Raw genomic sequence first — 22,370 nt, 5'->3', positions numbered from 1 at the left:
ACTTTTGTGGAGTAGAAAAAGGTGAAGAAACACCTCTTCCTTAACACTCTTGTCATCTGTTAGAAAACTGGTGGCATAAACATACAAGCCTACAAAGTGAATGGTGTGCCCTTAAAAGGTGCCACTCTTGTGCAGTACCCAACCTGCCTAACTGTACGTGGCAGCCCTGACTTTCCATTTCCTGACCTAGGATTCCATTTCCTGCTGTGAATTGGGACAACATACAAAACTGCCAAAGCAGTAATTGTAATCCAAGTTTGAACAATATTACTACACTATCCTGTGTTTCCCCAAGGTTGCAAACCTCAAAATGCCAAGAGGTCCAAAAACCCAGGATGTGCTGCTGAGGTGGAGGGAAAGGAACCACGAAGAACAAGAAAATCAGACAGAAAAATGATTGTGAAAAACCAAACCTCAAAAAACCACTTTAATTCCGGCCTAACAGCGCCAGGTGCAATGTCTGGGGACAGACTCTGGGTACAATGCTGTGTGGCGACCACTCACTCACACACGGCTCCAAGAAGGCCCCCAAGGGGGGACTTACCTTCAGGGGGCTGAGCCAAGGGGGAAAGGGGTGGCCCCAGAACGGGGGAAGGGGCAGGCATGGGGGAAAAAGGTGCTACTTCTTGGCAAAGGAGATCTTCATGGCGTTGTTCTGCGTGATCTTAAAGCCCTGCAAGGCATCGCGAGCTGCCCCTGCCTGTACCTCATTGTCAAACTCCACGAAGGCGATATCATGCCGCCCGGGGACCAGACGGACCTCCTTGAAGCCAGGGAACCTGAAAGAGAACGACAGACCTCAGGGACTCAGCATTTCCCCCTAACATAATGGCATCAAGTGGACAGAGGCCAGAAATGATGCCAAATAGCCTCCAATACACAGGACAGGGCCCCATTACTCAGAATTATCCAGCCCAAAATGCAGATAGTACTAAGTTGAAAAACTCTAATGTAAACATAGCATTTAATGAAAAATTTAAACACAAACACCCAAGCAACTGCAACCTAAATCAAGAAACAGTACACCGCAGTCCCCTGGGCCCTTCCTAAATCATAACCCACCCGCCACACCAATAATAACCAATACTCTCACTTTTTCCATTTTTATTCTTGTATTTTTAGGAGACAAGGGGTTTCACCAAGTTGCCCACACTGGCCTCAAACTCCTGACCTCAAGTGATCTACCTGCCTCAGCCTCCCAAGATACGGGGATTTTAGGCATGAGCCACCGCACCCGGCCTTACTCTCACTTTTCTGATATGCTATTTCTCTAATGTCCCTCTTCTCATTCCACACTTCTTTCTCCATTAAGCAGCCATCCTCATGTTTACTAGGTATCCTTTTTTCCATCGGCATTCTCACAAAACATACAGCTTTGTGGACAGGCTGCAAATGTGGTATTGTTTTTCTGCATTTTTCAGGTTTTCACAATCTCCTCTCGGCACTATTATAAAGTTGCGCTTTGTGTTCTCAGTGCCACGCAGTACAGCATGGTGAGATGCTGCATGTAGCCATCCCTTCTCCCGGACAGCCTCCAACTCCCCACCACAAACACTGTGACGAATGCCCCACTCACAGCCCCTGAAACAGAACCACCACCAGACGAACTCACCCATACCCACAACTTCACTCAACAATGGTGAACAACCCCTCTACACGTCGGCCGCACCGGACTCCACCCTGACGCCTGGCACAAGAGTTCATGCATCCCCATCTCCCACACTTGCTATTTTTGAGCACGCTGACTTCTGCCAGTCTTAGCCAGTGTTCAAGGACATCTCAGTGTAGTTTTACATATACCTTGCCTTGCATGCCCCCATTTTGGGGGCTGGGAAAATGAGGCCCAGAGCCTGGACTCCCTCAGCCCTCAAATAAGGCTGAAAAAAGCCAGCAAGCCCTGGCCATGGAGACCTTTCCAGCCTCATCCCCACGTCCCCCATAGGCCGTGGGCCCAGCCACAGCCTCCCCCTTTCACATCTTTGGTCGCTATCCCTCCTGCAAAGCCTTACTTGGCTCAAAGCTCTGCTGGCAGAGTTCTGAGGCCTGTTTCCATGGAAATGCCTCCTGGCCATCACCCTCCAGGGACCACCCAGCCACAGGCCCCACTTACTGATTGAAAAGCATGGACAGCATGAGCTCGTTGGTCTCCTCTGGCAGGTTGGTGAGGAACAAGATGTGATTCGGTGGATTCTCAGAAAGCTGCGGGGTTGTAGGGGAGTCGGTGAGCACAACAGCCCTGAGTCCAGTGGGAGACCCATAGTACTGCCCCTTCCTCCATCCCTCACACTGCTTGAATTCACTCTGGTACTTCCACCCAACATACCACATATTGTTGCCTGTCTGCCTCCCACCTCTTTGCCCCTACAGACTATAGGCCACAGGACAGCAGAGGTTTCTATCTCAGTCCCTGCTGCAGCCCTACGGTGCAGAACGGGGTCTGGCACATAAGGAGGCACTCGATAGCTCATGGAATCAATCTAGCTGCTGGCACCACTCCAGCCTACCCTAACCTTCCAGACCCTCCAACCAGCATGCTAATTCCTCTGCCCAGGGCCCACCCCCACTGCTACTTCCTCATTCAGTACCACCTCCTCAGGGGGCCTGCCCAGACCACCCAACCTACAATAGCCCCCCAACTGGTCCCTTTCTAGTCCTGTATTCTGACTATGAGACCTGGTGGGTGGGACTAGATACTCACAGGCTGGGCAGGGGGCATCTGTCCTGGCATAAGCTGCTGTGGGGGCATGGCCCCTGGTGGGATCTGGCCAGGTGCAAGGCCTGGCGGGGGGATCATGCCAGGGGGCGGCATGTAGGGCGGCTGGCCCGGCATGTGGTGCATAATGCGGGGCGCCTGAGTCATCGGCGGCATGCCCTGTGGAGAGAGGGAGGAGAGTGCGTGGTTACAGCAGTCCCAGGAGGCAGAGAAGAGGCCATGAGAGGAAACCCAGCGGGTGAGAGATGTAAGGAAAAACACCCAGAAAGAGGCGAAAAAGGCACCCAAAGAGGGCCCGACAGAGCAAAACAAACCCAGGGTCTAGTGGGACATTAAATCAGAAAGAGTTAAATGCTATTTGGGAGGCTGAGGTAGGAGGATCACTTCAGCACAGGAGGTCAAGACTGCGTGCAGTGAGCTCTGATTGTGCCACAGCACTCCAGCCTGGGAGGCAGAGCAAGACCCTGTCTCTTAAGAAACAAAATCAAAGGAGGGGAGAGGTGGAAAAGGACAGTCAGGGCAGGTGCAGAAAGAAATGTGTGGTAGGCCGGGCGCAGTGGCTCACGCCTATAATCCTAACACTTTGGGAGGTCGAGGCAGGTGGATAGCCTGAGGTCAGGAGTTTGAGACCAGCCTGGGCAACATGGTGAAACCCTGTCCCTACCAAAAATACAAATATTAGCCAGGCGTGGTGGTGGGCACCTGTAATCCCAGCTTCTAAAGCGGCTGAGGCAGGAGAATCACTTGAACCTGGCAGGAGAAGGTTGGAGTGAGCCGAGATCACACCACTGCACTCCAGCCTGGGCAACAGAGTAAGTCTCTGTCTCAAAAAAACAAAAACAAAAACAAAGGAGGGCAGTGATGGAAAGGGACACTCAGGGCAGGTGCAGAACGAAACGCGTGGCAGCAAGGGGAAGAGGGAAGACAACAGATGGCAGGCAGCACACTCAGGGGCTGGAATCACAATCTGAAGTCAAAAGTGGACAGAAAACTAGGTGCAGTGAAGAGGAGAGAGGTTAACAGGAGCCCACAGTAATCCAGACACCATCACCAACTTGGAGAAAGTGTGAGTGGCACCAAATAGATCATGACCCAGTCAGAGCCATGAGACTCATGAAAGCCAGAGAGACACGGAGGCTCAGAGACCTAAGGAGTGGGCCTGGTTCATCCATCTTTTCTTTTGTACTCAGTGCTTTTTGTATCCTGTTTGGAAAACAGGATGTTTCCACTTTTCATGCCCTCATCAAGGTCATTTAGACATTTTCCTGTTTTCTTCTAGAAACTTTATTGTGTGAGGGCCGGGTGCAGTGGCTCATGCCTGTAATCCCAGCACTTCGGGAGGGTGAGGAGGGCAGATCACTTGAGGTCAGGAGTTCGACACCAGCCTGGCCAACATGGTGAAACCCCATCTCTACTAAAAATACAAAAATTAGCTGGGTGTGGTGGCACATGCCTGTAGTCCCAGCTACTCGGGAGGCAGGGACAGGAGAATCACTTGAACCCGCGAGGCGCAGGTTGCAGAGAGCTGAGATTGCACCACTGCACTCCAGCCTGGACTACAGAGCGAGACTCTATCTCAAAAAAAAAAAAAAAAAAAAAAAAAAAGAAAAAGAAAAAAGAAACTATATTTTGTGAGTTGTCACATTTGGATCTGCAATTCACTTCAAGTTATATTTTGCATATAGTATGAGGTAGGGCTAATTTTTTCCCCTTGCAGATATCCAACTGCCCCACATCATGAACTAGGGGAAAAAAAGTCCTTTCCCCAGTGAAGTGCAGTGGTACCCTGATCACACATCAAGTAACTGTACAAGAGTGGCTGTGCCTAGACTCTTCATCCTGTCCCTTTGGTCTGTCTTCCTACCCTTCTGCAAATTGTATATCATCCTGGTTGGTTGCTGCAGATTTTTTTTTTTTTTTTTTTGCACATGGACCTCGTGGCATGTGCCTGTGATCCAGCTACTTGGGAGGCTGAGGCAGAAGATCACTTGAACTTGAGAGGCAGAGGTTGCAGTGAGCCGAGATTGCACCACTGCATTCCAGCCTGGGGAGACAGATTGACTGAGACTCCCTCTCAAAAACAAACAAACAAACAAAAAGAGACAAGGTCTCACTCTGTTACCCAGGTTGGAGTGCAGTGGCAAAACCACTGTGAATTCACTGCAGCCTTGACCACCAGTTCTCAAGCAATCCTCCCACCTCAGCCTCCTGAGCAGCTGGGACTATAGGAATGAGTCACCACGCCCGGTTTTCTATTTTATTTTTTGTAGAGATGAGGTCTTGTTATTTTATAGAAGCTGGTCTTGAACTCCTGACCTAAAGCAATCCCCCTATCTTGGCCTCCCAAATTGCTGGGATTACATGCACGAGCCATTGGGCCTGGCCTGGTTGCTGGAGCTTCCCCTGGTCATGCAGGTCCCGGTGCTTTATTCTCCTTGCCTGGCTTGGCTTTGTCTTTCCACACTTTTAGAAAAGAGCCAATCAGTGTCCAGTGTTTACCAAAATTCCTGTTGGGATTTTGATTGCAATCACGTTGAATCTTCAATTAATTTGGATGGAACTGACCTCTCGACAGTAAACACCGAGTCTTCCTATCCATTGCTGAGTCTCTGCTTTCTCCCAGCTACATTCTGTGATTTCAGTGTAGTCGTTCTGCAAACCTTTTGTTGGATTTACCCCTCGGTGCTACTTTTCAGTGTGAACTCTACTGGTCTGTTACTGGCATATAAAAATACAACTGGGGGCCGGCCATGGTGGCTCATGCATGTAATCCTGGCACTTGGGGAGGCTGAGACAGTGAGTTTGAGACTAGCCTGGGTGGTATGGTTAAGCCCCGTCTCTACAAAAAATGCAAAAGTTAGCTGGGTGGGGTGCCACACACCGGCAGTTCCAGCTGCTAGGGAGGCTGAGGCGTATCACTTGAGCCTGGGAGGCGGAAGTTGTAGTGAGCTGTGATGGCACCACTGCACTCCAACCTGGGTGACAGTAAGACCCTGTCTCAAAACATAATATTAATAAGTAAATAATAAAACTAATTTTTTCCATATTGCCCTTATATCCAGCGACCTTTCTAAATTAGGTTCACTTATTAATCCTAACAGTTGCTTAGTAGACACTTGGATTTTCTACATGCACAATGAGTTACAAGACACAGGCGACAAAATCAAGGCCATGGAGAGAGCAAAACCAAGTCACAGCCATGAAGAAAGACCTTGAGAAACAGTCACAAGGAGGGAACAAGAGTTTCGAAAGGAGATAGCATCACCTAGGTGCTCAGTACCCCCAAAAGAGAGACAGAAACACATCTCTATAAAGAAATGGAAGGCTGGGCGCGGTGGCTCACGCTTGTAATCCCAGCACTTTGGGAGGCCGAGGCGGGCGGATCACGAGGTCAGGAGATCGAGACCATGATGAAACCCCGTCTCTACTAAAAATACAAAAAAATTAGCCAGGCGTGGTGGCGGGCGCCTGTAGTCCCAGCTACTCGGAGAGGCTGAGGCAGGAGAATGGCGTGAACCCGGGAGGCGGAGCTTGCAGTGAGCCGAGATTGCGCCACTGCACTCCAGCCTGGGCGACAGAGCGAGACTCCATCTCAAAAAAAAACCAAACAAAAAAAAACAAACAAAAAAAAAACAAAAAAAAGAAATGGAAAGGGGGTGTCTGAAGCCCCAAGGCGAGAACTCTCCCGACCCTGTCCTCCCAAAGCCAGTCCATGTGGCTGAGGAAGGCCTGGCAGTGGGAGGGCTAGTCTCCAGGGCCTGGCTTACCGGGACGGGCCCCTGGACGGCCCCCACCACGGGGGCGGCTCCCCCGCCTTGCACAGCCTTCTTGGTGGCCGGGGTCTCCTGGCTCTTGGGCTTCCTCTTCTCCCGCTTGCGGTCCCGCTCCACGAAGGTGCCTTTCATCTTGGCAATGATATCTGAGTCGGTCTTGGCATACTGGATACGCTACCAAACAGAGAGCAGAACGGGTTAAGAGCGTGGATTCAGAGCCAAATTGCCAAGATTCAAAATTGGACCTTTATCAGGGGCCAGGTGCTGCGGCTCAGGCCTGTAATCCCAGCCCTTTGGGAGGCTAAAGCGAGCAGATCGCTTGAGGCCAGGAGGTGGAGACCAGCTTGGCCAACATGGCAAAACCCCATTTCTTTCTTTCTTTTCTTTTTCTATTTTTTTTTTTGAGACATTGTCTTGCTCTGTCACCCAGGCTAGAGTGCCGTGATGCGATCTCAGCTCACTGCAACCTCTGCCTCCCGGGTTCAAGCAATTCTGCCTCAGCCTCCCTACTAGCTGGGATTACAGGTGCCCGCCACCATGCCCGGCTAATTTTTGTACTTTTAGTAGAGACGGGGTTTCACCATCTTGGCCAGGCTGGTCTCGAACTCCTGACCTGAAGATCCACCCACCTCGGGCTCCCAGAGGGCTGGGATTACAGGCACGAGCCACTGCATCTGGCCAGGAAACCCCATTTCTACCAAAAATACAAAAATTAGCTGGGCATGGTGACGCACACCTGTAGTCCCAGCTACTCAAGAGGCTGAGGCAGAAAAATCGCTTAAACCCGGGAGGCGAAGGTTGCAGTGAGCTGAGATCGCACCACTGCACTCCAGCCTAGACAACAGAGAAAGAAAAAAAAAAAATCAGACCTTATCAGGAGCTTACTGAGAAACACAGAAATATCTTGGCCTTAACTTCCTTGTCTGAAAAACAGGGATTATGATACTTCCCACTTCAAAGGACTGTTGTGAGGATTAAATGAGTTAAAGTACCTGACACACAGTAAGCCAAGTGTTCAGTAGAAAGGCTGTTGGTATTTTTAAGGGAAGCTGGAACAGCAATAAACATCAGGCCAAAGGACCGAGGAGACAAGGCTAAGAGAAGAGTGCAGTGCGGGGGGGATTTCCTGTCACACAAGAATATACTTCCGTCTTCCAGGTTCAATCTCATTCACTTAGCTGTTTAAGGAGAACCTGCCAGATGCCCGGCGCCATTCAAGGCTCTGGGAATAAAGCAATGAACAAAATAGACAAAAACCCCTCTTTCATGGTGCTTATTCAGTAGGGGAAGGTATGTTAAAGATTCTTAGTGTGGCACAGTGGCTCACGCCTGTAATCCTAGCACTTTGGGAGGTTGAGGCAGGCCAATCACTTGAGCTCAGGAATTCGAGACCAGCCTGGGCAACATGGCGAAACCGCGTCTCTACTAAAAATACAAAAATCAGCCGGATATGGTGGCATGTGCCTGTAATCCCAGCTACTCAGGTGGCTGAGGCAGGAGAATCACTTGAACCTGGGAGGCGGAGGTTGCAGTGAGCCAAGACTGCACCACTGTATTCCAGCCTGGGCAACAGAGCAAGATTCTGTCTCAAAATAATTTATTTGTTTTTTTTATTTTTTTATTTTTTTTTGAGATGGAGTCTCACTCTGTTGACCAGGCTGGAGTACAGTGGCAGGATCTCGGCTCACTTAACCTCCGCCTCCCGGGTTCAAGCAATTCTGCTTCCTCAGCCTTCCTCAGCTGGGAATACAGGAGCATGCTGCCACACCCAGCTAATTTTTGTATTTTAGTAGAGACAGGGTTTCACGGTGTTGCCCAGGCTGGTTGCGAACTCCTGAGCTCAGGTAATCCGCCTGCCTCGGCCTCCAAAAGTGCCGGGATTACAGACGTGAGCCACTGCGCTCGGCCAACAAAAAGGTTTTTAAATGAGGCAAGGTGCAATGGGAGCCTGGTCCAGCCTCACCTTGGTGAATGAACCGTAATATCCCCTCCTCTAATCCAGGCCCGCCCAGTCTCCTACGACATTTCACACACCCACACAGCCTCCGTACCCACAATGCTCACCATAGGCTTGTCATAGAAGGGGAAACCCTGCATGGAGCGCAGGGCGTTGGTGGCGCTGCTGACCTCCTTGAAGATGACAAAGGCCTGGCCCCTCATCTTCAGGCTCCGTGATACCAGGATATCCAGGATCTGGCCAAACTGGGAGAAGATGGCGTAGAGGGACTTTTTTAGCTCTGCAGTGGGGAAAAAAAAGACCTTTGAGCTCTCCTTTTTTTTTTTTTGAGACGGAGTCTCACTCTGTCGCCCAGGCTGGAGTGCAGTGGCGCAATCTCGGCTCACTGCAAGCTCCGCCTCCCGGGTTCACGCCATTCTCCTGCCTCAGCCTCTCCGAGTAGCTGGGACTACAGGCGCCCGCCACCACGCCCGGCTAATTTTTTGTATTTTTAGTAGAGACGGGGTTTCACCGTGGTCTCGAACTCCTGACCTCGTGATCCGCCCGCCTCGGCCTCCCAAAGTGCTGGGATTACAAGCATGAGCCACCGCGCCCGGCCTGAGCTCTCCTTTTTAGAAGCGCAGCCCAGATAGAGGACCATCAGACAATTGACGGGGTACCCAGAATGCCTCGGGTCTCAAGACCTAACAATCACAGAAGCAGCCAGGAACCACTCAAGTGGCCAAGTACACTCTTCTGTAAGATGTGCTTACAGAGAGCTGCTATATAACGAACATGTGCACAACATGCAAAGTGCTCAGGACAGCATCCAGCACATAGTAAACGCTCAATAAATGAGTGATTCTTTTCATTGCCACCAGCACCCTGACATGGGCCTGCATGACGTGGCCCTGGCAGATTTCCCCCACTTCATCCCTGCCCACATTCCACCGCCCTCCTGAGTTCCCAACCACATTGGCCCCCAGGTCTGACACACCAATTTTGCCCCAGGGCCTTTGCACTGGCTGCTCCCCTTACCTGGAACATCCCTCCCCTGAGGTTTACACGGTGGCCTCCTCCTAGTCACCCAGTCTCAGAGGAAATGTTGCCACCTCTGACCAACATGTCTAAATTTCTTCCCATGTCATTCTTACTCCCTTTTCTTTCATGACTATTTCCCACCTCCTGTCATGGTACGTTAACTTGTTTATCTTGCCTGAGGAGCTATAAGCCTGTCCCATTTGTTTACTGCAGTATCCCCACGCCTAGCATAGACTCCACCACGCATTTTTTTTTTTTTGTGACAAGGTCTCACTTTGTCACCCAGGCTGGAGTGCAGTGGCATGATCATGGCTCACTGTAGCCTGAACCTCCTGGACTCAAGCGATCCTCCCACTTCACCTATGGAGTAGCTGGGACCACAGGTGTATGCCATCATGCCCAGCTAATTTCTGGATTTTGTGCAGAGACAGGGTCTTGCTATGTTGCCCAGGCTGGTCTTGAGCTCCTGAGCTTAAGCAATTAGCCTACCTTGGCCTCCCAAAGTGCTGGGATTACAAGAGTGTGTCACCACACCTGGCTACAAACATTTGACTACAGATACCATCAAGTGCCTTTTCTTTTTTTAAGACAGGATCTCCTTCTACTGCTCAGGCTGGAGTTCAGTGGCATGATGATAGCTTACTACAGGCTTGACCTCCCAGGCTCAAGCAATGTTCCCACCTCAGCCTCCCAAGGAGCTGGGACTATAGGCACACAGCACGAGGCACGGCTAATTTTTTATTTTTTGTAGACACAGTCTCCTATGTTGACCAGGTTGGTCTTTAACTCCTGGGCTCCAGTGATCCTCCTGCCTTGGCTTCCCAAAGTGCTGGGATTACAGGCATGAGTCATCGCACCCCCATCAAATGCTTTATGGAGGTAACTTCACTTCCTCACAACAACCCCATCAGGTGGCAACTATGACTGTTCCAATTTTACTGGAAACAGGTTCTCAGAGGATTCTTCACTGGCCCAGGGCAACAATCTGGAGGGCACAGGGAAGGCTATGGCAGAGCCCAGTCCACGCATTCCATCTGAACCCGGTACCACCACATCTCAACAGCAAAGGGAATCACTTGACAGCAAGTGAGATTCAAGCTCACAAGTATGGACTCCCTCTCACCACCCAGATCTGCAAAGGGTACCAATGTCTTATGCAAAGAAGATGGCTGAGATGGCCAAGTATGGTGGCTCACACCTGTAATCCCAGCACTTTGGGAGGCCGAGGTGGGCAGATCCTTTGCACTGAAGAGTTCAAGACCAGTCTGGGCAATATGGTGAAACTCTGTCTCTACAAAAGATACAAAAATTAGCCAGGCATAGTGGTGCATGCCTTGTGGTCACAGCTACTTGGGAGGCTGAAGTGGGAGGATCACTCTAGCCTGGGAGGCAGAGGTTGCAGTCAGCCATGATCCCACCACTGGACTCCAACCTTCATAAAAACTGGCCAGGCGTGGTGGCTCATGCCTATAATTCCAGCACTTTGGGAGGCTGAGGCAGATCACGTGAGGTCAGGAGTTCAAGACCAGCCTGGCCAAGACGGTGAAAACCCGTCTCGACTAAAAATGCCAAAAAAAAAAAAAAAAAAAAAAAAAAAAAAAAAAAGAAAAAGAAAAATTAGCTAGGCGTGGTGGAGGGCGCCTGTAATCCCAGCTACTTGGGAGGCTGAGGCAGGAGAATAGCTTGAACCAGGGAGGCAAAAGTTACAGTGAGCAGAGATTGTGCCACTGCACTCCAGCCTGGGTGACAAATGGAAACACCGCCTCAAAAAAAAAAAAAAAAAAAAAAAAGCTGAGCTGAAGCAGAAGCCACTTGGTAAAATAGATACTAGGCTAGAAAAGAAGCAAGAAAATGTGTGTAGGCTGGTTGGGGGCAGGGACAGCATGTCAAGGTTGTTTTTAAGCAATTAGTCAAAAATTCTCCTGGTGGTGACATTTCCAGTTTTCCTCTCCATACTCCATCCCCATGAATCTCACTCAGACTTCACTCATTCCACGGGACTCTGGGCCTCTCTCTATTCTCCAGCCTCCCCTCGCCCATTCGCATTTACCCTCCACAGCTGGGAGGATATTCCACCAGGGAGGCAGCCAAGACAGGGAAGCAGTCTGGCTTCCCAACACCCTCAGGGCAAAGTCCAACACCTCATAGCCATGAGCCACTAGTGCACAGCTCACTGGAAGTTTCCCCATGATTTACAGGCCTCAAAACTACTTGTAATACCCAGAATACGCCAGGCTCTTTTGCCCCTAAACATCTGCACAAGCTGGCCCAAGTTAAGACCGCTCTTCTCCCTCAGTGTAACATAAATACTGCTCACTCTACCTGGCAGGCTCTCCAAAATGTCTCCTTTTCCAGGAAGCTGAATGGATCCCTCTTTCTAAGGTCCCAATCCCAGCCTTCAACACTCTGCCTAAGCTTCCTGCATGATGGCCCTGACTACTCTGGGCTGTCACTGTCCTAAAGAACCAGGGTTCTGGCCGGGTGCGGTGGTTCACAAGGTCAGGAGTTCGAGACCAGCAAAGCCAAGATGGTGAAACTCCGTCTCTACTAAAAATACAAAAATTAGCCGAGTGTGGTAGCAGGTGCCTGGAATCCCAGCTACTCAGGAGGCTGAGGCAGAGAATCACTTGAATTCGGGAGATGGAGGTTGCAGTGAGCTGAGATCGCGCCACTGCATTCCAGCCTGGGCAACAGAGCGACACTCCATCTCATCTCAAAAAAAAAAAAAAAAAAAAAACGCCGGGTGCGGTGGCTCACGCCTGTAATCCTAGCACTTTGGAAGGCCGAGGTGGGCAGATCGCAAGGTCAGGAGATCAAGACCATCCTGGCTAACATGGTGAAACCCTTTCTCTACTAAATATACAAAAAATTAGCCGGGCATGCTGGTGGGCGCCTGTAGTCCCACCTACTCGGGAGGCTAAGGCAGGAGAATGGCATGAACCCGGGAGGCGAGGCAGAGCTTGCAGTGAGCAGAGATAGCGCCACTGCACTCCAGCCTGGGCGACAGAGAGAGACTCCGTCTCGAAAAAAATAAAAAAAATAAAAACATAAAATAAAATAAAAAAACAACCAGGGTTCTATGTCAACAATGTGTCTCCATCACTGCCCGATAATGGTTGGGCACCACACTCTAAAAACATATGCAAAATTTACATTTCTGGCTTGTTTTTTTTTTTTTGAGACAGTCTCTATCACCCAGGCTGGAGTACAGTGGTGCGGTCTCAGCTCACTGCGACCTCTGCTTTCCAGGGTTCAAGTGGAACCTCAGCCTCCCCAATAGCTGGGATTATAGGTGTGCACCACCACACCCAGCTGATTTTTGTATTTTTAGTAGAGACGGGGTTTCACCATCTTGGCCAGGCTGGTCTTGAACTCCTGACCTCAAATGCTCTGCCCGCCTCAGCCTCCCAAAGTGCTGGGATTACAGGCGTGAGCCAGCGCCCGGCTGCTGGTTTTGCTTTCTTCAAGAGCAACTTCACTGGTAACCTCAAACTGAATCCCAGCAAGCTCCTCGGTTCTCCTGATAATTTTCTTGAAGTGGTAAGAGCTAACATTTATCCAGCCCTTTACTAGCTGCCAGTTACCATAAAAAAGAAATACTGCAAGGTTTAGCTAATTTAATCTCCCTCAACATCCATGCAAAAAAGGTATTATGATTTTGCTCAGTTTTTAGTTCTAGAAAATGAAGTTCAATAAAAGTGATAATTTACTTGAGAACGTGAGAGAGTCTTTCCCATTTCAATAATTGAGTTTTTTTTTTTTTTCCTTTTTTCAGATAGGTTCTTGCTCAGCCCAGGCAGCAGTGCAGTGGTGCAATCATAGCTCACTGCAGCCTCAACCTCTCTAGCTCAAGCGATCCTCCCACCTCAGCCTCCTGAGTAGCTGGGACCACAGACGCACCTCACCCACGCCCAGCCTTTTTTTTTTTTTTTTTTTTTTTTTGTAGAGACAAGGTCTCGCTTTGTTGCCTAGGCTGATCTTGAACTCCTGTGTTTCAGTGATCCTCCCACCTCAGCCTCCCAAAGTGTTGGGTTTACAGGCCTGAGCCACCACGCCCGGCCAAAACTTGGGTTCTTAGGCAGAATTCTATACGGGTGGCCTCAACCACTTTACTTGCTATGTGACCCTGGGCAAGTCACATCACCCCCCTGTCTCAGTTTCTTTTTCTTTTCTTTTTTTTTTTTTTTTTTTTTGAGACGGAGTTTCGCTCTTGTTGCCCAGGCTGTAGTTCAATGGCGCAATCTCGGCTCACTGCAACCTCCGTTTCCCGGGTTCAAGCGGTTCTCCTGCCTCAGCCTCCTGAGTAGCTGGGATTACAGGCATGCGCCACCGCGCCCGGCTAATTTTGTATTTTCAGTAGAGAAAGGGTTTCTCCATGTCGGTCAGGCTGGTCGGGAACTCCCGACCTCAGGTGATCCGCCCGCCTCGGCCTCCTAAAGTGCTGGGATTGATTACAGGCGTGAGCCACCACGCCTGGCCTCGGTTTCTTAGTTGACGAATGGGAATAACAATAGCCTTCTTCCTACAAGACTGTTGTGAGAATTAAATATAATCAAGATTTATATGAAAGCACACAGACCAGCCCATGATACAGAGCGTTAGCCACCATTATGGTACATTTTCATTGTGGGCTGATCACTGAAAAAGCCGGTGACCAAGAAAGCCCCAGTCCTTGCCCTCACGGAGCTCAAAGGCCACTGGGAGGAGAGAGAGCCCCACGACAGCTCAGAGGAATCAGGGTTTGATGGGAGATGGCCTCAGCGTATGGGAAGTCAGCGGCAGCCACGTGAAGGGACAGGGGAAGGCTTCCTGGAGGAAGAGTCCTGTGACCTCAAACCTTGTAAGATGAGCAGCAGTGACCAGGTTAAAGGGCAGAGTGTAAGATGAACTAATGGAGTGTTGAAGACAGGAAGTAGTTTGTGTAAAGGCCAAGGGGTTAACTCGAAGTTTGGCTGGACGAACACTTAGAAAGAGAAGCGGGTGCAGGGGATGCAAGAGGGACCAGCCCGTGCGGGACAGTCTGGACTCCGGACTATCCCGAGAACTCACCATCCTTCTTGATCTTCTCATTGAGGTTGTTGATATAAATAGTGTGGTTAGGGCGGGTCTCAGGAACTGCCATGGAGTGAAGTGTTGAGGTAAGTCTTAAAGGAGGAAAAACGTGACTTTAGCCCTGGGTTTCTCCAAATCCTTTGTCCCAACGTCGGCTGCTCAAGGATCTTCCTCCCAAAAAGGAAGTCAGGTAAGGCGGGAGTAGGGGGAAGGACGGAGGCAAAGCGCGGCAACAAAGCGTGCGTAGTACCCGCTTCTCCAGCCCGCGTGCGGAGAGAACTCTCGAGAGATTTACTACGACTTCCAGGATGCTCTACGCGACCCGGTGGGCGGAGCGCCCTAAATGGCGATTCCCATTGGCCCAAGCATCCGAAGGGCAGTCCTGGAGAAAAAACCCGGATGTGGGAGCCAGTATAGAAAAAACGGACAGGTCCTAGGCAGCCTGGCCTCGAACAGCCAGTTTCCTCAGACGGGCCCAGGGAGGCCCGGACGCCAAGCGTATCGCTCGCCTGTCGCCGATGGTCGTTTGCACCGGAGCTTACCTTCCGACAGGGCCGCAGTTCTCTCAAGCGGCCCCTGCTACTTTCCCGAGACCAAACCACAAAGCTTTCTCCCCTGGCCCCGCCTCTGCCTTTCTGCCAGCCAATCCCCGCGCGGAAACGCAGTAGCTTGACCAATCAGAGCAAGTCTCGTTTCTGGGCTCAGCTATTGCCAATCAAAACGATACTTGGGTTCCCGCCTAGGTGGAAAAACCCCGCCCCACTCCCTGAAAGCCCACCTCCTTCCGTGACTCCCGGGTCTACGGACCAATCAGTGAAGGCTACGAGTGTTTTGCCATCGGTACGCGTCTCGCGCTGAGGTGTCTTACGGAGGCAATCCTTTTTGAAGTCCCGCCTCTTCCCCCCGCCAGAGCTGCGTTTTCTGTCACGTGATCGCAAAATGGGCGGGAACTGTTGCGTGTAATACCGCGTGATATGGGAAAGGCAGTGTGCGGGGGCCGCCATTTTCCGGGAGTAGGGGGTGCTCTTTACTTCCTGATTCCTTTCCCTTTTCCGCTGGTTATCGCGGCGCCCACCGGCCTCTGATCTCTGAGTCTTCTCCAACCCACGGACGTTTTTTATTGCTCTGGTTCCAGGACCTTCTCCACAACTAGGCCATTTGCCCTGCCAGGTGTCCTTTTTGACCTCTTGACCTCTGACTCAAAGGTCAGCTCAAAGGTTCCGAACTCGGGCCTGGGATGTGAGGGGGGACTGAAACTAAGTTCTCCGCATCTTTAGCCCTGGGTCCCTAAGGCGCACCCTTAAGGCACCTCACTCTAGGTCTGAGCCTTCATATCGCAAACTCACTCATGAGTTTCCACATCCAGCCCCAAAGAATGAGTTAACTCCTACTAACTCTCCACCTAAGACTGCCGAGGTAATCCAACCGGTACCACAGATCCGGTTCCGGATTTAAGGACCACCACAGATCCGGTTCCGGATTTAAGGACCCCACCCTGTTAACCGTCAGGTGCCTTATGACTTGAGTCAGCCTCGCAATTCCTGCTCCCATGGTTTCAAATATTAGCCCTGGTCCTTTCACACCCACTGCTCAGCCCCCAGATTCTGGAACTCAGCTCTTAAACCTTTAAAATCTCCATCCCTGAGACCGTTCTCCGTTGGAGGATCCTTCCCCTCCCCGCTGAACCTCACCACCCCTCCTGTAGACCCCAAAATGACTTCTCCATGCTCTCCTCCCCTAAAACCACCAATCCCTCCTCCAAAAACCGCTGTACCCCAAGCCAGCAGCATTCCATCTCTTCCTCTACCCCCAAGTCCCCTGGACTTTTTAGCTTTACCATCCCCTCCCTGGAGTCAGCAGACCCCTGTTCCCCCACCGCCCCCACTGCCTTCTCCACCCGCTGCCACAGGGCCTGCTCCCCCTCATGTCTTCGGCCTGGAGAAGAGCCAGCTCCTGAAGGAGGCCTTTGAGAAGGCTGGCCCGGTCCCCAAGGGCAGAGAAGATGTGAAGAGGCTTCTGAAACTACACAAGGACCGGTAGGGTCTCCATGCCCCACCCACCACCCAGGCTCTGCCCTAGACACTTCTCCACAGATCTCTTGCGGGGGGTTCCCGTGTCCTCAAGATCAAACAGCCTGACTACTTAGGTCCCCCACCTAGATCCCTTCCATGGTGGTGTGCCTCCAGCAATGAAGAAAGCTGTCCTCACAAGTGCCCAGTCCAGTCCAAGCGCTTTGGGAGGCCGAGGCGGGTGGATCACCTGAGGTCAGGAGTTGGAGACCTGCCTGACCAATATGGTGAAACCCCATTTCTACTAAAAATACAAAAATGAGCCGGGTGTGGTGGCATGCGACTGTAGTCTCAGCTACTCAGGCGGCTGAAGCGGGAGAATTGCTTGAACCCTGGAGGCAGAGGTTGCAGTGAGCCAAAATTGCGCCACTGCACTCCAGCCTGGAAGACAGAGCGAGACTCTGTCTCAAAAAAAAGCAAATGCCCAGTCTAGTGGGAGAGACAGATCCCTCCACCCCTCCAGACGGTGACAACCCAGAGTGGTCAGGGCTGTCATGACAAAGCCCAGAGGGGTGTCTGTCCCAGGCTGGGGAGTCGGGGAGCTTCTTGGAGAAGGGGAACCCTGATTGCTGTTGAGCAAGTCGTGCAAATGCTGTGTGATGAGAGTATACAGCTTGTGCAGGGGCCTGGAGTGAAATGAGGACGTGTTCTATTCAAGGAACTGCAAATATGTCCTTAACTTGCCGGGGGAAGTGGCAAACATGGGGCTGTGAAAGCGGCAGAGTCAGCCCACACAGGACAGAGCAGATCGTGCAAAGGGACTGGGACTTTCCTGAGGGCACGGGGGAGCCCTGAAGAGGCTCTGTGCAGGGAAGGAGGCTGCCTGTGGAAGTGGTACTTAGGAGCCTTGAGGAAAGTGGGACATCCAGGGACCCAGGTGGGAGGGGAAAGGAGAGTGCCAGACCTAGGCTGGGGCCCTGAGGCTGAGGTTAGTGATTGCCTGGCTGAAGAAAAGAGGGAGAAGCGACTTGCCAGTACTCACATTGAAACTCCAAGCTTTCCAGGCACTTTTTTTTTTTTTTTAATGGAGTTTCCCTCTTTCATCCAGGCTGGAGTGAACTGGTGTGATCTCAGCAGACTGCAGCCTCTGCCCTACCACCAGCACCCGCCTTCTCCCTATTCAAGCAATTCTCCTGCTTCAGCCTCCCAAGTAGCTAGGATTACAGGTGCCCACCACCACACCCAGCCAATTTTTGTATTTTTAGTAGAGATGGGGTTTGTCATGTTGGCCAGGCTGGTCTCGAACTCCCAACCTCAGGTGATCCACCTGCCTCGGCCTCTCAAAGTGTTGGGATTACAGGCGTGAGCCACTGCTCCCGGCCTCCAGACACATTTATGATCTTCCCTAAATGCCCCCACTGAGATGAGGCAAATTTAATGCAAATTACAGCCACCTTTTACTGAATGCCTACCCTATGTCAGGCGCTAAGTGTTTAAATATTAATATACTGAGTCCTCTCAACAACCCCATGAGGTAGAAGCTGTTATTGTCTCATTTTCCTGGTGAGAAAACTGAGGCTCATAGAAGTGAAGCCCCTTAGCTATAATGCCCCTTAGCTATAGTGCAGAAAGAGGAAGAGTCCAATTTGAACTCTGGCGGCAGGGCTCCAGGCTCTTTGTTTGTTTGTTTGTTTGTTTGTTTTTGGGACAGGGTCTTGCTCTGTTGCCCAGGATGGAATGCAGTAGCTGGATCACAGCTCACTGCAGCCTCAACCTCCCAGGCTCAAGTGATCCTCCCATCTCAGCCTCCAAAACAGCTGGGACCACAGGTGTACGCCACCATGCCCGGCTAATTTTTTGTACATAATTTTTTTGTAGATATAGAGTCTCGCTGTGTTGCCCAGGCTGGGTCTTGAATTCTTGGGCCGAAGCGATCTTCTTGTCTCGACCTCCCAAAGTGCTGGAATTACAGGTGTTAGCCACCGCACCCAGCCTGGCTCCACGCTTTTTTATTTGTTTATTTATTTAGAGATGGAATTTCACTCTTATTGCCCAGGCTGGAGTGCAGTGGCGTGATCTCCACTCGCTGCAACCTCTGCCTCCCAGGTTCAAGTGATTCTTCTGCCTCGGCCTCCTGAGTAGCTGGGATTACAGGTGCCCACCACCACGCCTGGCTAATTTTTTGTATTTTTAGTAGAGACAGGGTGTCATCATGTTGGCCAGGCTGGTCTCGAACTCCTGACCTCAGGTGATCCACCTGCTTCAGTGTCCCAAAGTGCTGGGATTACAGGCGTGAGCTGCCATGCCCAGCCTCCATGCTTTTAATCATACTTATGTGGTATCATCTTTCATCAGGAGGGTACCCTAAACTGGGAACCAGGAGCTCTGAGTCTGCACCCCCCAACACCCAAACCGAACCTTGCCCTCTTACCAGCCTTGGAATAGGAATAATAAGCATGGGCCGGGCACGGTGGCTCACGCCTATAATCCCAGCACTTTGGGAGGCCAAGGCAGGCAGATCACCTGAGGCCAGGAGTTTGAGACTAGCCTGGCCAACATGGCAAAACCCTGTCTCTACCAAAAATACAAAAATTAGCCGGAAATGGTGGCACACACCTGTAATCCTAGCTACTCGGGAGGCTGAAGCAGGAGAATTGCTTGAACCCGGGAGGTGGAGGTGGCAGTGAGCCAAGATTGCACTACTGTACTCCAGCCCGGGTGACAGAGCAAGACTCCATCTCAAAAAAAAAAAAAAGGAGGCTAGGCACGGTGGCTCATGCCTGTAATCCCAGCACTTTGGGAGGCTGAGGCGGGCAAATCACGAAGTCAGGATATCGAGACCATCCTGGCTAACACAGTGAAACCCCATTGCTACTAAAAATACAAAAAATTAGCCAGGCGTGGTGGCGGGAGCCTGTAGTCCCAGCTATTCAGGAGTCTGAGGCAGGAGAATGGCGTGAACCCGGGAGGCAGAGCTTGCAGTGAACCAAGATCGGGCCACTGCACTCCAGCTGTCTCAAAAAAATAATAATAATAATACAAAAAATTAGCCGGGCATGGTGGCTATAATCCCAGCTACTCAGGAGGCTGAGGCAGGAGAATCGCTTGAACCCAGGAGGCGGAGGTTGTGGTGAACCGAGATCGTGCCATTGCACTCCAGCCGGAGCAACAAGAGGGAAACTCTGTCTCAAAAAAAAAAAAAGGAATGAATCCCTCAGGGCCAAGCTATCTGAGTGGCCTCCCCCAGGGTACAAAGATTCACGATCAAGGTGATGTTTTAGGCCTTAAGCATATTGTTACCTGGTTTTATTCAAAGTTCAGTTAAGGGATTTTCATTGTTGAACAGCCCAAGAAACAGACTTGAAATGAAAAACAAATCACAGAGTTTGGAGCCTGGGCAACATAGCATGACCTCATCTCTACTAAAAATAAAGAGTCGGGCATGGTGGCTCACGCCTGTAATCCCAGCACTTTGGGAGGCCAAGGTGGGTGGATCACCTGAGGTCAGGAATTCGAGACCAGCCTGGCCAACATGGTGAAACCCCATTTCTACTAAAAATACAAAATTAGCTGGGCGTGGTGGCGCATGCCTGTAATTCCAGCTACTCGAGAGGCTGGGGCAGGAGAATCACGTGAACCCGGGAGGTAGGGGTTGCAGTGAGCCGAGATCGCGCTGTTGCACTCCAGTCTGGGCAAAACGAGCAAAACTGTGTCTCAAAATAAAATAAAAAGAACTAGCTGGACGTGGTGGTACATGCCTATACTCCCAGCTACTCAGGAGGCTGAGGCAGGAGGAATCACTTGACCCTGGGAGGTCGAGGCTGCAGTGAGCTTTGATTGCATCATTGCATTCCATTCTGGGCAACAGAGCAAGAAAAAAAGAGTTGGAGATAGAGATACCACTTTGAGAAATTTCCTCAGATAAACCTGGTTGCAAAGTGCCACCCATTGCTCCTCACCCTTCAATAACTGAGAAGGCGAGCAGGGAGCAGGCAGGCAGAAGGACCATTCCCACAAACCAGATGAGGAAACTGAAGCTTGGGGAGGGCAAGTCAGTGACTGAACCAGGAGCCACCTTCAGCCTTGGGACAGCCAGGCCCATATTCCCTTCATCATCCCTGGATACGCCCACTCCCAGCCAGACCTTAGGGTAGGGGGTGCTTCAGAGCTGGCTCCCTGGTGACTGAGCGCGGCTCTGCTTCAGGTTCCGAGGTGACCTGCGGTGGATCCTCTTCTGTGCAGACCTGCCGTCCCTTATCCAAGAAGGCCCTCAGTATGTGCCCTGATGCGGGAACCCCAGACCATTTGCTGCCCTTACTCTGTCCTTGCTGGGCTTCTTAAGGACTGATCTGGAGAAGAGGAGTGGATTGTCCCTGCTGGGAGGAGGAGGGAAGGAAAGGGGGAAATTTCCACTCAGGCTTCTGAGTGCCTGCATAGTAAACATAGTTGGGACATGCGAGGAATGAACGAATGAGCCTGGTCCATCTCTCTAACTCTACCTTGGCTCCTCCTCCCAGGAAGCTCAGGTGACCTCTCCCCCACCTTCCACCCCCAGCCCTCCAGCCCTGGGCTCTCCCCTGAAGGGGAGTCAGGTCTCCCTCACTGGCCTGGGAGAGGGGAGGGGAACTCCTCCAGGGCAGCAAACCTGTTCCCCAACTCCAGCTTCCAGGTAAGGGGGCTGTGACATAGGATTGACAGGCTGGGCCTCTCTCCCCAGATGCGGGCTGGTGGCCTTGTGGATGGCAGGTACTCTCCTGTCGCCCCCCAGTGGCATCCCCTTGGAGAGACTCATGCAGGTGGCCACGGAAAGAGGCTACACAGCCCAGGGAGAGATGTTCTCAGGTGAGCTGGGTGACTGTGTGCTCCATCATCTCTTCATGAGGCTGGGACCGGAGAGGCTGGGTAGGGTGCTGGCAGCCATGTGTCAGGGTGTCTCATTCCATTCTTTGGGCCCTTCCCACTGCCCAGTAGAGCAGAGAGGTTACAAGATGGACTCGAGCTGGCTGCCTAGGTTGCAAACCCAGCTCTGCCACCTCTTCGCTGGGGCCATGGACAAGCCACTGATGCTCTTTGTGTCTCATTTTCTGCATTTGAACCAAGGGGTGGAAGGTCATGGTGAGGGTTGGAAGCATCGCCCACTGTGAGCCCTCAGCACGGTGCTGGGCACACGCAGCGAGCCCCCTCTGTGTGCTCTCACCCTGCAGTGGCCGATATGGGCAGGCTGGCCCAGGAGGTGCTGGGCTGCCAGGCCAAGCTGCTCTCTGGTGGCCTGGGTGGTCCTAACAGAGACCTCATCCTGCAGCACCTGGTCACTGGACATCCCCTGCTCATCCCGTATCCCAGGGCCTGGGAGGGAGGAGGGCAGGGGTGGCAAAGGGTGGGTCCCAGGGCCACGCCATCGTTTTTACCTTAATGCCAGCACCAGCTACGACGAGGACTTCAACCATGAGCCGTGTCAGAGGAAGGGCCACAAGGCCCACTGGGCGGTGAGTGCAGGTAGGTTCCCCCTCCTTTGTCTGCACCCCTCAACCTGGGTCTCCCCGGCCTCCGTTAATCCTCCTGACATTCTCACCCCTTGTGCTGGTGCCTCCCTAGCCAGGCTGGGCACTTAGCATAGCACCGGGCAGGCTGGGCCCCAGGTGTCCGCCAGTTGGAGCTTCTACAAACAGAAGCTCAGAGCACAGATTTCAGGATCAGACCATCTGGGCTTCAGGCCTGGCACAGCCTCTTCTAGGCTCTGTGACTCTGGGCAGGTATCATCACCTCTCTGGACCGCTCCTTTCCCCATCTGGAAATTGGGGGTAACAGTAGTACCCACCTCATAAGGCTGCCTTGTAGGCAGAGCA

General features: G+C 51.7%; 2 protein-coding genes across 7 annotated transcripts in view; one reads left to right on the top strand and one right to left on the bottom strand.

The window, feature by feature from the left end:
* Positions 1–397: 397 nt before the first annotated feature.
* Positions 398–15,169, bottom strand: SNRPA (small nuclear ribonucleoprotein polypeptide A). 2 transcript variants are annotated; one of them, XM_030796635.1, is made up of 7 exons: positions 15,058–15,083; positions 14,513–14,897; positions 8,551–8,723; positions 6,481–6,660; positions 2,699–2,872; positions 2,111–2,199; positions 398–779 (listed from the first exon to the last, which is right to left on the bottom strand). In XM_030796635.1, the coding sequence occupies exons 2-7, from the start codon at positions 14,583–14,585 to the stop codon at positions 620–622; spliced, it is 849 nt and encodes a 282-aa protein (XP_030652495.1). In that variant the 5' UTR covers positions 14,586–14,897; positions 15,058–15,083; the 3' UTR covers positions 398–619. The 2 variants fall into 2 exon arrangements, with proteins under 2 accessions (XP_030652495.1, XP_030652494.1); XM_030796634.1 differs by having other exon boundaries at positions 14,513–15,169.
* Positions 15,170–15,451: 282 nt separating this feature from the next.
* C17H19orf54 (chromosome 17 C19orf54 homolog) overlaps positions 15,452–22,370 on the top strand; it is a 9,576-nt gene continuing 2,657 nt past the window's right edge. For 2 of the 5 annotated variants that reach the window (XM_030796628.1, XM_030796632.1), the window contains exons 1-5: positions 15,984–16,551; positions 20,729–20,797; positions 21,242–21,366; positions 21,729–21,858; positions 21,950–22,020. In XM_030796628.1, coding sequence (XP_030652488.1) covers positions 16,229–16,551; positions 20,729–20,797; positions 21,242–21,366; positions 21,729–21,858; positions 21,950–22,020 — 718 coding nt within the window. In that variant the 5' untranslated portion in view covers positions 15,984–16,228. Of the gene's footprint in view, positions 15,721–15,983; positions 16,552–20,728; positions 20,798–21,241; positions 21,367–21,728; positions 21,859–21,943; positions 22,079–22,370 lie in introns of those variants that run through there. The other 3 variants (XM_030796629.1, XM_030796631.1, XM_030796630.1) reach the window with 3 other exon arrangements.

The sequence above is a fragment of the Nomascus leucogenys genome, chromosome 17, assembly GCF_006542625.1.
Source record: "Nomascus leucogenys isolate Asia chromosome 17, Asia_NLE_v1, whole genome shotgun sequence".
Classification (NCBI taxonomy): domain Eukaryota; kingdom Metazoa; phylum Chordata; class Mammalia; order Primates; family Hylobatidae; genus Nomascus; species Nomascus leucogenys.
This window is presented reverse-complemented; position numbering and strand designations above follow the sequence as displayed.